The sequence below is a fragment of the Aaosphaeria arxii genome (assembly GCF_010015735.1).
Source record: "Aaosphaeria arxii CBS 175.79 unplaced genomic scaffold BU24scaffold_1, whole genome shotgun sequence".
Lineage (NCBI taxonomy): Eukaryota > Fungi > Ascomycota > Dothideomycetes > Pleosporales > Aaosphaeria > Aaosphaeria arxii.
The window spans coordinates 3,972,682-3,986,824 of record NW_022983474.1 but is presented as its reverse complement, the minus strand read 5'-3'; the positions used below and the strand labels follow the sequence as shown (position 1 = coordinate 3,986,824).

General features: G+C 49.4%; 3 protein-coding genes across 3 annotated transcripts; 2 read left to right on the top strand and 1 right to left on the bottom strand.

The window, feature by feature from the left end:
- Positions 1-4,531: 4,531 nt before the first annotated feature.
- Positions 4,532-5,638, top strand: BU24DRAFT_338189 (uncharacterized protein; the record flags this gene model as incomplete). Its single annotated transcript, XM_033523122.1, has 3 exons — positions 4,532-4,645; positions 4,778-5,031; positions 5,092-5,638. The coding sequence occupies 3 exons, from the start codon at positions 4,532-4,534 to the stop codon at positions 5,636-5,638; spliced, it is 915 nt and encodes a 304-aa protein (XP_033390138.1).
- Positions 5,639-10,172: 4,534 nt separating this feature from the next.
- Positions 10,173-11,187, bottom strand: BU24DRAFT_430344 (thioredoxin-like protein; the record flags this gene model as incomplete). Its single annotated transcript, XM_033529809.1, has 4 exons — positions 10,173-10,333; positions 10,426-10,784; positions 10,879-11,061; positions 11,126-11,187. The coding sequence occupies 4 exons, from the start codon at positions 11,185-11,187 to the stop codon at positions 10,173-10,175; spliced, it is 765 nt and encodes a 254-aa protein (XP_033390137.1).
- Positions 11,188-13,339: 2,152 nt separating this feature from the next.
- BU24DRAFT_430335 (uncharacterized protein) lies at positions 13,340-14,081 on the top strand (the record flags this gene model as incomplete). Its single annotated transcript, XM_033529808.1, has 2 exons — positions 13,340-13,862; positions 14,062-14,081. The coding sequence occupies 2 exons, from the start codon at positions 13,340-13,342 to the stop codon at positions 14,079-14,081; spliced, it is 543 nt and encodes a 180-aa protein (XP_033390136.1).
- Positions 14,082-14,143: the final 62 nt, after the last annotated feature.

Below are 14,143 nucleotides of genomic sequence, written 5' to 3'. Positions count from 1 at the left end.
GCCCCATCCCCTCCGAGGTTAGTGAATTCGCAATTAACAAGGTCGAAATGGGGTTAGCCATGTTATTTCTCTTCACTCGATGGAAAGAAAAGCTTCAGGCGATTGACAGCAGGGATGGCATAGGTAATCTGATTGAGTGAAGGCGTTTCGGCCCGAGGGATTTCGAAAGTGCAAAGTTCCTTTGAGATTGTGCACCGCCGCACATCAGTATTGACAATCCCATGTGTATGCAGGGCAGGCCAGACCCCAGGGCGTTCAACGTTGGATGGATGCATGGGATTGCCGGGGTAGAACGCCACGGATGAACGCAGTTAGCAAAGGCTGCAAAAGGGAAATGGTTACTCTCACAATACGGAAGCATGCAAGGAGGTAGTCTTTGGATGGGTGGTACATAATCGTTACCACAAGATCTTGTGTTGTGTTCTGACGGTTTGCCACCATTGAGTATGAGTATGAGGAACTGGTGGGCCGTTGGCTACAGCACGAGTCTATTTTTTTTCTCTCTGGAGGGAGCATTGTGGGCACCTCGTATTGAAATAGGCGCAGTAATAGCCTCATGTAACCCAGGAGACAACGGGTACCGTGAAGCATGGACCCGACATCTGGTAGCCATCGGAGATAAGATCATACCGGTGTTGATGGGAATGTTCAGGATGCAATGTCGCCAGCGAATCTTATACTATGTTTGATGTGTGCAATGTGTGCAATGTGTGGCGCGACGTCCTTGACAATGCCGCTCCCTCCAGGCAGAAGTACTTCGTGTCGCAGTACGTCAGACTCACTAGTGCTTGGCTTTCGGTGCATATAGACGTTGCAAATGCTCGAGACTGTTCCTCATGCTTTCATGAGATGAGAAGACTCCGAAATGGGATATATATAAATGTCAAATAGTATAGTTGTAGGGATCTCCATCTATCGGACAGCTGCATCCGAAGAGCTACAGCAACATCAAGTCAACTGTCTATTACTTCAAGACTCAAGGATACATTCGTACAGTCTAATCGAACGTCCTTTGACATCTAACCTAACCCAGTCAGCGATAATTTCTCGATTACGGCACTCTGAAAATATAGCAATGTGTACTGCACAGACGACCCTCTGTAGCACATGCAGGGACGCTACTTCCTTTATGAACATTCTACGAGATCAACTGCTTAAAGAATAAGACTCGGCAGCGTATGCTACTCCGTCAACCAGATCAAGTGAGGTCTGCGGTGTTCAACTTGTATCAAGGCTGCGAAAGCGGAGAGAAGACGGACCCCGTTGGCTGGGTGGCGTTGATATCGAGTCTAACCTAGATGGACGTTGGAAGTGTTTGTGAACACTGAGAGATGAAGGACTTGCAGGATCACTAATTGTTCAAAGGTTGGATGATTATTCGTTGCCGTCACCGTCGGCTTAGATGCCCTGAATTCACACAATCCTTGGCGACTTTGATATTTGCCCTCATTCTACCTAGTTAGTTCTACCCCTCCCCGCCTTACGCCTACTTCGTACCTACTACAAGCACTGCTCGCCGTTCTCCGAATACCATGTAACTAAGTAATAGTTGGATGGGATGTCCTTATTTGAGCACGCAAAGACGGCATGATTCAAGTTCAACGGAGTTATGGCTAGAATCCTTGGTATCTTGCACCATGACATGGAAACGTGGAATCGACACTACGATGCTGTGATTGCAGTATCTTCCATCAGGGTCTGTCCTTGTGTGTGGTGCCCTCATGCGTGCCCTTGCCCTCCCACCCGACGGTCACCACTGGAGGTACGTGCAGCTACACACTTGTATGCTGTCGTGCATACAATACTTACATGGTATACGTGTAACCGTAGGTGTTGCAGCGGATATTCTGTGAAAGGACCACGTGCGGTACTGCGACGCAAGGATTACGAAGCCGAAGCCCCAAACGACGCCATGTACCGAACGGATCTGAATGGTCGAAATCCCCAAAAGCCATATCGAAGCCTTGATAAACCAAACAAGCCTGCCGGATAATTGGAATTATACCTGATAGCAAAAACGACTAAGCTTGAAACGACCCCGTGCGAGCGTCCTCTGTTGGTGCTGGCGCCGTCGATCTGTGTGGTGCAGAGGAAGTTTGGAACAAGGGTCCTGTTGGCAAAAACCTATGAGGCCATCCCGGAGCTGTGCGACGGCTCTCCTCTCCAACGAATCGTGGCTGCTTTCATTTGCATCTGTACCAGACCCTTGAAGACCAGCCCGTATCCCGCCAAGGTTTCTCGTTGAATTTTAATCTGTTCGCATAAGAGCTCTGAAAGGTAAATCAGCAGCTGAACCGAACATTGCTGCGCATACAGTGAGTGCACTGGGAGCGGTAAGCCGACCTCTTATTTGTCGAGAGGAGTTACGGTTCGGACAGACCGAGAGGATTCGCATCTTGTTGACCCCTACTACGACGTCTTTGAACGCTTCCACGAGGTTCGGACAGCGTTGCGGGCTTCAGGTGGCATTGTGGCTGGCAGGATCACGAAAAAAGGTCGTTGCGGCGGTACGGCCCCCATAATTACACCGTCTTGTCACGACCTATGAGAGAGATGGCGCTGCTGCCGTCAGCAAAGCGGAAAAGAACACGAGCAACAGTCGTTCGGGGAGGGATCAGGTAGATCGATATGGGATGGATGGTTGTCCGGAGGTAGAATGGTGATGAGGGATAGGAGAGACAGTGGGCTGTTATTCCCACGCTGCCAGCGAGGGATGACTATTCAAGCATTGCGGACAGCAGCGCACTATAGCAAATGTCGAGGTTCAGAGGTAGATCTATAGGTTCCCGTAGGGTACAAGGCAAAAATGTAGAAGGCGCGTGCAATGTCAAAACGGTCGCTGAGTCGGATCCACCCAGGGCTGAGAGGGCGCCGTTGCAAAGCGGTCGGCGCCACGACGCTGCTGGTTTGATTCCGCAGAAGTTCCCATTCTCCTTGGTAGATACGGTTCGCGAGCAAATTGATTCCATGGCCTTCGCGAGTAAGCTCAGAGCGCAGTCAGGAACTCAATTCCACAGTAGTAAGTATTATAGCCTCGGGGATAGGAGGAGAAGCAGGCCAAGGGACGAATCCAATACGCCATTACAACACTGCTAGCAACGATGAAATTTGCCAAGTGGGATGACGATACCACTGTAATAATTCCCTAAGAAACTCCACCAGCAGCGAAAGAAAAATGCGGCTGGACAGTGCGTACCAGGAAGCAGGGGTAAGGGTTTGCATGGGAGAACATGGGAGCAAGTCGAGACAGAGAGCATGGGATAGTTAACTAACATGTGGGGGTTAAGAGTCAACGCAGAAGAGATGCATGGAACAGGCGGGAACTTTGGAGCCACGTCTATGTCCCATGATTTTTCCTTTCATGAGCAGTTGCGTTTGAAGTGCACAAACTGCTGGGGTTCATACAGAACTCTGTACTGTAGTTATAGTATCCGCTGTTGCTGTAGGTAGCCTCTAGGTAGGCAATTAATCACTGTAACTACGGAGTATGCAAAGCGGGATGGATATGACTCGTGAGGACTCTGGTGGGAATGGTCTGGGCTGGGGTATACACAGTTACCTACACAGTATGTAGGTACCTAGGTGGCTACTACAGTATTGTAATCACTGTATTGTATATTTTGTAGGCAATAGGCAAGTGTGTGCGAGAAGAAAGGAGATTGTGTGTAGGGCCACTGTAGGTAGGCTGTAACTATTGAGTATGCGGTGCGGTGAAAAGCGTAATTCTGGATGGCGTTGATTAGCAGTTGTAGTGCGATTGTCCGCGACTCCGCGTATGCCATACCATCCATTCCCATGCCATTCTCATGTTCCATACCATACCCGATCCATACTCAATCCATACATGTTCGGAACTACTGTAGACTACGAGTTACTACACACACTCTAGCAGCTGCTGCACAGGACATGGAAAGTGGAATAGATACAATTTGCTACGGCGTCAAACTACCCAGCTAGTTCTCCTAGGTAGATGTCACCAACCGCTGCTACTCGTAGGGTCGAGCCTTTGAAGTATCCCTCCGTCCACTCTGAGTCCTCTCCTTCTGAATCTCCTCCTCCCGTGCTGTGGTTTGCCCAGTCTATGTACCCTACCTACCCTGCCCTACTCGAACCCTGACCCTAAACTACCTGTGCATACACCCTATGGGCCTATACGAACCTATCCTACCCTACCCTACCCTATCCTGTCCTCTTCTAATCCTAATCAATGCGTGCACTTAATTAATGTGCAGAGGTCCGGAATCTCACTGTCTAGCGCCCCATTTGTAGCCGTACTTTAAACGCTGCCCATGCCCACCCTCCCACCTTTCCCCCAGATCCCAAGCTTACGACCCTGGATCGCCTGAATATCTACCTACCTCTATATCTCGTCTTACATCGTCCTCATCTCTTCCACAATTACCTCTGTCTTGACTCTTGGAATCGTTCTTCCTTTTACGTTGTCTACTGACCAAACAGCCACTTTGGTCACCTACCTACCTGTCTTTCGCCCTCGGCCCTCGGAGATAGACACTGATCACCTCCCGGCACAATGGACTACACCTACTTTGGCACATCAGCACCGCCTCAGCCCTATCAGTATATGGGCATGCCTCCAGGCCATTTCCCAAATGCTGGCGTTGATTTAGAGACAGCTCGCAGCATTGTATGTAGACCCTCTCCTATCTCCCCCGGTCATACATGCAATGCAATGCAATTTCTATATTCGCGAGGCCGACGTGCGCACCTTGGAACATGGAGGACTTGAACTGATCAACTATTTGTGCTTGCCTAATAGGAACCTCTGGAGAGCAGCTTTCTTCCCACGTCTTACGATGCTTTTGCCTATCAGCAGGCTCCGCTCCCTCCTACCACAAACAGCTCCCCCGACCCCGCGGCAGCTCAAACACCAGCTCCTACCGGTAGCGTTGATAGCGGCCTTGGAGGGGAGATGGACGACAATCGGACAAGCAGGACCCGAAGTAGTAGCGAAGAGAAGGAGATAGGCCTTACGCCAGCTCAGAGCAGGAGAAAAGCGCAGAACAGAGCAGCGTAAGTCGTTTGCAATCATGTCGTCCGTAATTGTTGCAGGTTTACTAAACTCGTCTGCAGGCAAAGGGCCTTTCGTGAGCGCAAGGAGCGCCATGTGCGCGATTTGGAGGCCAAACTGTCCGTTTTGGAGAACAGCGCCCACTCGTTGCAGTCCGACAATGAGCGCTTGAAGCTGGCCTTGCAACGTGCTCGCACCGAGAATGAGATTCTGCGTGCCACAGGCGGTCAGCACTCGCCACCTTCTTCGCGACCCGTCTCGGCAAGTTACCCTTCCCCTGGTGCCCACCTCATGGATGAAGACGACTATCAGGACAACAAGCCATACAACATTCAGGATCTATCCAACGGGAGCGTCATCAACAGCGAAGATAATGTACACCCTACCGGGCCCCCCAGATTCAAGGGAAAAGAGATTCCAGCATCACAGACCTGGGATGTTATCCAATCGCATCCTTTAGTCAGGCAAGGGCTCGTTGATATTGCCGATGTTTGTGAACGACTCAAAGGAGCCTCGAAGTGTGACGGGCACGGTCCCGTTTACGAAGAAAGCACCATCTGGCAAGCAGTAGAGGATTCACGAAGAAGTGGAGGGGACGAGCTCATTTGATATTCGCACTGCTTCCACGCATCTGGTTTATTTGGAGTTAAAAGGGAGGTTTGATTTTGATGAATACCCGAATTGACCACTTCATGAGTGGATCCTGTTGATCAACGGACGGTTTCTTTTATGGCACTTCCATGTTGATCATGTTGATCCTGTTGCTAAATTGCAATAGATATATACTATACGATTGAGAGATGTCCTTCCATATCGTCTCAAAGGAAATGCAGGTAACTAGATGAGAAAAAAAGAATATATCAACCCACAGCGACAAAGATCGCCAAACAAGCATGACTTCTGTACGCGCATACACATACAGCCAATGCGACCTCCAGTGCAAAGGAATGTGATTCGAAATCATTATTGCGTTAGTTATTCCAACGGCTTACACCGAGGGCAGCAAGCTGGTACTGCCACATTCGTCACCAACGCACGTTTTCGACGATTGCACGACCAATGAGTGGTAGTGCGCTGATAATGTCAACATAACTGTCCGACTGTCAGTCTGCCTGTTACTGTACCGTTTTCGATGTCGACGAGTAACCTATCAGGATAAGCTCTAACGGGAGAGAGAGATGTTGGATTCTAGATGGCGTTCGATTGTTCAACAACCCCCGACCCCTAAAGCATCAACCAACCATCTGGGCGCACTAATCACAGCTCCCCCCATTATCCAGAGGCGCATCTCACTCGCCCTTTGTCTTTCCCATCCATCCATCGATTCCATCCACCTCATCCCCACCTCATACCAATCTCATTCCATCTACCCCGCACGTTACCCGTCTATGCCCCTCGCCGGCAACCCATTTCCATTCCAATCAACAGCTCCAGGCAAGTGTCATACGAGATACTGTCGTTGCCTCCCAAGCCGCCTGCAATAACAACGGGGCTCTTACTCGTAGGTGTGGTCACAGATTTATCCATCTGACAAGAATAATAGTGCAGGGGTTGGGATCCTTTTGCACCAAAAGTCGTTCGACGACCTTGACCGAGTATCGTGTCATCAAATTGGCGGCCAGTAAGCATTTGACCTGGACGACCTACAGTTTAGTAGACGAGCACCACCACCATCATCGTACCTTACCGAGTCGACCATCAATATGCAATGCTTGGTTTTGCATGCTGTTATTGCATGGTCATTGTTGGCACCATGCTGTTGCTGAACCGGATGCCAGATATTGTGAACTTGAATCTTGGACAACCTTGACAGTTTTTTTTCACTCGCTACCAAGTCCACGTCATATTTGATGATGGTCAACGAGCAGGGAGCAAATGTTGGGAGGTACATCCGTCCGCTTTTGGTGTTACATGCCAGGGAAACTTGAAAGGGGCCCAGATGAGTGGTGGCCCCCCAGGTCGCTGTTTGGCTGTATGCACGCACCGGACGCAACGGCCGGTGCGATTGTTAGGTCGGGGACTTGCCTAGGCATCACTGCAACTCAATCGTCAATGTTGCCGATAGGTGCGGACCTTACCAGTACCCACAATGCTCTGGCCACAGACGCAAACGTGTTTAATAGTTAATACCTAGAAAACATCATTGCATAGATCGAGAAAAGATTCAAATCATCATTGGCAGCAAACTGTCCGTAGTCGCGGAGTACCTTGTGGTCTCCGTCGGGGTTGAGCGTGCGATCGTTACACTACGGGCACTGTAACACCTGTCGGTGGCAACGAGCGAGTGAGTAGTTACACCCTGCGGAGTAGGACACCAGACTCGCCTGTACGTTCCCCCGCAGGTAAGGCTGAGTGCGCTCGAATAGGGCTTGCTGCTCCTCGTACCCGTGGCGACCGCAAGGTTCAAAGGCCTACACCTGTAACTGGTGTACCTCTCAGGCCACGCGGGGATGTGTCGTGGCGGAACATTCAACGGCACATCCGTAGCTTCGACTGCAGGCTGGAAAGATTGAAAGGGCACTCAGCATTCGCATACAGCCAATCATGACAGCCGCGACTGGGGCTCGTCAAGATGCTCGGGCAAAATATTTGGACGATCTCCTACACCATAGGCCGTCGAACAATGGCATTCCCCTTCAAGTTCAGTTGCTTCGATGGCTTACCAGTGATGAATGGGCGGACGCTATTACAGTGAAAGCTTGTCACTACACTGAAGCTCAGGCCAGAGACAGACAGGACGACACGATGATCGACAATGAGATGGCAATGCGGGAACATGGACTGGAAATGCATTCACATGTGCGAATGGCATGAGGGAACCACGATGCAAACAAAATATACACCTACCTAGAGCCCACATGTAACTGGTGTACCATTGAATCATCTCGCGTTAGGATCCCGAAGGAGTAAGGGCAACAGAACAGAGACCACCAAAGATGGTTGCGCGTGGAATGCAATCACACCAAGACGTGCGTGGCGTCAATAGGCCCCCATTGAAGACCGCTACCACAGCCATTTGGCTTGTAACCAGGCGTTGGAGAGAGAATGGCCCTTTCAAATCTGCTGAATGAGGCTCGTTCAACCCATCCATCGTTTAGGTACGTACCAGTTACACGTAGCTATAGAAATATCACTCGTCAAGTGATCAACATGTCATTGAGATCTACGCAGAAAAGTCCACAAACGGCTTTTTGAGACGGCGACATGGCATTGGTCCAGAATATCATTAAAATCGGACAACATAACTACGGACTACCAAGTGGGTGCAAGTAGTGGAAGGATGAGCAAGAATGAATACTCACTCAACGTACGAGGTTAGGATAATTGTGGATTTCAAGTTGGATGTCAGACTCCGAAGTGTGAGGGTGGAAGCACTTGGTTGGCATTCTGTCACACACTTAGTGCCACTACTGTGGCTGTCAGCTATTCATAGTGAACGAGACGGCAGAAGTTGTGTGGAGTATCAAGGATAGTTCCCTTCCTATGCACACCTGCTGCCCCCATTCCCGCATCAAGCAACATGAATACCGTCGAATGATAGTCCAGAGCATGAGCTGCATCTTTTCTTAAAATTATATTTGGAATTCTCTCCCCCACTCTGCCTTACTCGTATAATTCCTTCTGGTATCCTTCTCACAACTGTCGAGAAGGTGGAGGGGAAGGGAGCATGCACGAAGACGGAACGAATCTGGTGGCTTGCCAAGTAAGCAAACCAAAAAGCGCATGCATGCATGCACTGTTGGACTACTCTGTGGTGTTGGGTTGGATTTTGGACAACCGAGATCTTCGTCTAAAGAAAAGAGATAATTACTGGATCACAAGTCAGCTTGATTCGTCCCGGTGGTAGGCTGGTAGCATAGTAAACGGCCGACAAGAACACACAACACGGCCCAGGCAAGGACAGGGCGACGAGCCTCCGTTCCCAAAAACGCATGCATGGGGACTCGGAGTGCTTATTTTTTCCCTTGACTATACTATCGGTGTTCCCTATTCCCTCCTCCCTCCATCGTATTCGGACATTTCCCATGTTTTCTGTCTGGCGAAAAGTCCCTGGACGGAGATATACTCCAATACATGCGTTAGGTACATGACTACGGAACGTACTTACATAGGTACCTCATACTAACAGACATACCAAAAACGCAGACGTGCATAGATGCCGCTGCCGCGTCCACCTTAACCCTGCAAGCTCTGTACAAGTTGTCAAGGCGTTGGCAGTAATGGGTAATTTACAAAGTAGCTAAGCAAGCGTCGTGGCTTGCTACGCTTGACTAATCTGGACCCTGATAACTGTGCGCATCGGCAAGAGCATGGATATGGGGAAGGGGATGCAGTTGGCGCCGTGTCGTGGGAACGTGGAAGCGAGACAGATCATCTCGAATTGGATTGTGTGATTGAACGACGATGAAGCGGCGGGCGGCCTTATTGTGTGCAGTAGTTCACCTCACCAGTGACCTTTGGGCCGGCTTTGCAGGCAGTGGTCCTCTGGCGTCTTTATGTTCACATTCCTTTACCGGTAGATGGTAGACCTTGGGTTGCAGCATGCTTGCATGAATCGCCTAGACGCTCGGGAGTTTGTGTCCTTTTTGTTTTCTTTTCAATACTTGAATGATCTACGCATGGCTATGTTGTTCCGAAAATCCTACGAGTCGCTTGGAGCCAGCTTGCCAGCCCTGCTGGATTTGCTTCCGATCGGTTTTAATTTGCTCCCGTACACTGCAGTTCTAGTCCAGATGTCTTGATTTCTTTCTCCCCCAATGCTTCCCTGCAGATGTAACAACCATGTATCCAACGGGCGTGTACCGAATGCATCAAGAGAGAAATTCCCGTCCACCCTTCGGCTATCTCCCACTCTCGTATCGCGTGGGGATTTCTCCCTGGCCTCCGGATCCAACGAGTCGCTGAACATTGATCAATTCGATAGGGATTTCAACTTCCAGAATCCCTCTAGTGCCATGATGGAATTCTTCAATGCCCGCGTGCCATATCCCCTCCCCAGGGTTGGGTCGAGAACTGGGGGCTGCAGTGAATATCCTTGCCTGAAATGAGATATGTGCTCACGGAGCCGTTGGACCCTTCTTGGGGAAGTGGCGATGGCGACGTGGTCCGGCCGTATCTCTTTTCTTTGCTCTTACTCGGACCCTCAATCCCAATCGCTGTCGTCGTCGTCCCCGCCTCGTCCGGCCGTGTTGCCTTGCCTTATCTTTTTTGAGCTCTGCTCGCCATCTTTGTCGTTGTCATGGCGCTGTAGACGCGAGTCTCCAATGCGGACGGCTCCGACGTCTACCAAGATTTTTTCCACGTCTGTATGTAGTCAGCACGACAATACATCTCCCTCAAGCGAATCTCTTGGAATTCAATGCAACCCGATGTCGGGGAATGATTCAATCACTTACCTGCAGCCTTTGTCCTCACACCCTGGAGTTCTCTCAGTGTGACTAGTTGCTTCTTGATATCCCCATCCTTGTAGACTAGCACTGTGGGTGTGTTCCTCTCGGGATAGCCCTCAATGCAAAGCTCCGCGCGGATCTGGCAGAACTTGACGTCCCCGAACCGCTGGGCAAGGTCCCGCCATATCTCGATGAGGACGCGGGATTCGACATTTGTCCCTTGTGAGGACGTCAACAGCACAAACACGTATGCCTTCTGTGACGCTTCCGTGACATCCTTCGCGTAGTCAGGCTTCTGGAGGTGGTACACTTGGTTGAATACTGAGGCGGTGTTGATCGTCGCGAGCTCTTGGAAGCGTTTTTTTCTACAGATCATCGATCTTCATCAGCACCAACCCCTTCCAAAATGAAGTCTTCCCGGGACTGGAGAGCTAACTACACACAAGAATGCAGACGTACCGGTATTGCTCTAGAAACTCATCATCTTCTTCATCTTCCAGCTCCGCCAATTCGTCCAGGTCTTTCCCCTCCAGCCTGTTCTCGTGCGCGAGCCGTCGTGCTTCCTCGAGCGCTTCTTGGATCATCGGCGTCGGCGACGGAGGTTTCTCTGGTATTACGCCATGCTTGCGCAGGATATCGTTCCTATTCAGGTGAAGTACATCGTCAGTATGGGAAGCTTGCGACTACCTCGAAAGAGATTGCATACCATTCTGTGTCTGCATTTGGGTCGTCGATGGGGACGTTGACGGGGACATCGGGCATCTGCATGTTGCTGGCAGATGATGTGTCGAATAGACAATGACAATGGTGCTTTGACGTGTAGTTTCAAACAAGTATGAGAGGAATTCGTGTGAAAAAAACGTTAGTGGTATACGGAAAGCTGTGGTTGCTGCCTTGGAAGAGTCGTCGTCGGCGAATGTACGTAACCTCACGGAATTTTGATGACCCCTCCATGGAATTGAACCCGTTAATTCTCGGCAGCACACCCCTGCCGATCCGCCACTCTTTCAAATTTCGTCACCCACAACTTATTTGTACAAGTATTGCAGGGACCGGGGAAGCGTCCCGAGTCGATGCAATTGAAACGCTCATATTCAGAAATGCATGTTCTATGCGAAAGTAACTTCATAACATTAATTCCTAGGACAGTAGAGTTAGAGAGCCAGCTGGTGTCGCGCATTCATCGGCCTAGGAGAGATTCAGAATATTATAATATAGCAAGAGATACATAAGGATAAAATGCCCTATAATAGGTTATTATTTTGTACTTTCATAGGCTACTTATCCTAAGTAGCTATATATTTATATTATAAGTATACTACACTAGAGCTTAGGTATAATACCTACTAGGAAAGCTAGTTCTCTGTCTAAAGTATATATAATAATCTAAAGAAGAGGCATAGATAGTAACTGGCAGCCTGAATTGTTGATTGAACTATGCCAGATCAACAACTATGCATTGCCAGCCAATTCAGCGGACGATATCGAAGAGAAGTGATTGTTGAGCGCGCACTTGCTGATTTCTGTTGTGGATTGCTACCTCTGGTGAAGGAGCGTCATCCGCGCCGTTTCAAAGAATATTAACGGTAAGGCAGGTCATATTCGGTATTCCATAACCCGAAAAAGCTCATGGTAAGTTTTCATGGTTGTGCTACGAATGCGTTCTAACACGGCAAGTGGTGAGGACGTGCTGGATGGCCTCAAGCAACAGCCACAGAAACGAAGCACTATCCAGGATTTTCAATCCAATCACGGGTTGCTTTAGGACCTACCCGACGCTGCTGTGGGTGAGACAGATAAATCTCAACACGTATTAGTTATCGCGGAAAAGGGCATGCGGGTTCTGGACATCGTCTCTACCGTACTACATCCCCCAGCCACCTAAAGGAAAATGGGAAACGAACCTTACGATTCTGAAGTCAGACAAGGATCTCTCTGGCATAGAGCCTACCAAGGACCTCAGTCACAAGAAGTCACCGCTGACGGCTGGATTGAACTTTTTTTCTTCTTTCAAGTAGCACGAGAATCGTCTGCCTTCTTTCGAGTAGCACGAAATCGCTCGAGGAAGACGGTTGCCTCGTTTCAAGTAACTCCAAGAAGGCCTCTTCCCTTTGACATCTCACTTGGAGATTTTGGAGTTTCGAGCGTGTATGCTGATGACAAGCCAGTTCTCAAGGCCGCCTCTACATTCTCATCGAATTGTAAGGACTCCAGTTCATAATTCACGCCATGGGCCGCTTGAAAGGCAAAGAGGATATGGGCCTGCGCAACTTGCGCACAACCAAGCGCCATAGGTACGGTGTTGACGAGATTGGAGATGCTCCAGAGTATTTTATTTTCACGTCATAGCATCTACCCTTATCAGAATTCTTCGGAACTGAAGCGGAGCCGATTGGTATGTCGCGCATTTATCGGCCCAGGGGACATTCAGAATGTTACAATATAGCGAGAGATACACGGGGACAAAATGCCCTGTGATGGCTCGTCGTTTAGCACTTCAACAGGCTGCTCGTCCCAGGTGGCCGTACGTTCATGCGAGCATGTTGTGCTGAAGCCTGGGTACAGTGCCCGCTGGGAAAGCCGGTTCTCCCTCCGAAGTACGTGTGATAATCCAAAGAACAGGCATGGTCGGCAAACGGCAGCTTGAATTGTTGATTGAACTATGCCCTGAGCTGCCTATCTGGACTGGTGCTTGAAGCCTAACTCTCCTTGCTCTTCTCTACCCATTCCCGCAAGTATTTCTACGTGGGTGATAGTGTAGATCCAGAAACATGTCGAACCATAGATAAATATATTCTTAGAAACGGAGCGTGTCCAGCCGAGATGGCATGAGCTCAAATATCATCTGGAAAATGGTGCTTTAGCGATTCTCCATAATGCGTAGCGAACGTGTTGCTTCTCTATAGACCAGTCGTACTTCATGGCTACGTACTACATGTACTTCCCATTCCTTACCTGCGAGGTGAAGTGCAGTGATGCAGCACTTGATATTGCAGACCGACAGAATGCCTACAGCATGACACTTGCTCTAAGAGCCACTGTTAAGCTCTTTCGACTTGTTAGTCGTGAGATGGAGCTTCACCAAGAGATTCTTGCTTTCTCAATCTCGCATAATCACAGGTTGGTGGGAATCTATGGAAACTACCCAGTTATTGATGGGAAGGACACTAAGTGCTATCGCCATCTAATACGCACGTTTGATTTTACTGAGCTGGATGGAAAGGAGAAATGGACAGCATACAAGTTCACTAAGAATGTGTACGACATATATATGCCAAATCACTTTCAATTGCAATGTTCAGCTAAAGACCAAATTCCGGCAGATCTAGATTTCAGCGTTCCGCAATTTTCCCAGAGTTTTGGACTTTCACAAGACCTCGAGCGCCACCATCTCTCGGGGTCGAGCCAGCCCGATTCTCAATCACAAGAGCACAGCCAGCAAAGTACTGGCGACGCAAGAAACACCACTCACAATACCTCCTTCACCGGCCGAGGCGGATCGAAGAGGCCCAGGGAAAAGCTTGCTGAAGGAGGATAATGCATATCGGCAACGATTGTATGTCATGGTTCGTCTAAGTATTCAGATAATTCGATTTATTTCGTGTTTTGCAATGCTACAAGTGCCCTGACAAGTCTGCACAGTGTCCCCATATAGATGTTGATTTCAGCGAGCGCAAGATCATTGACATCCTCGCTCAGCATCAGGGATGCCTTTCGTATAAAT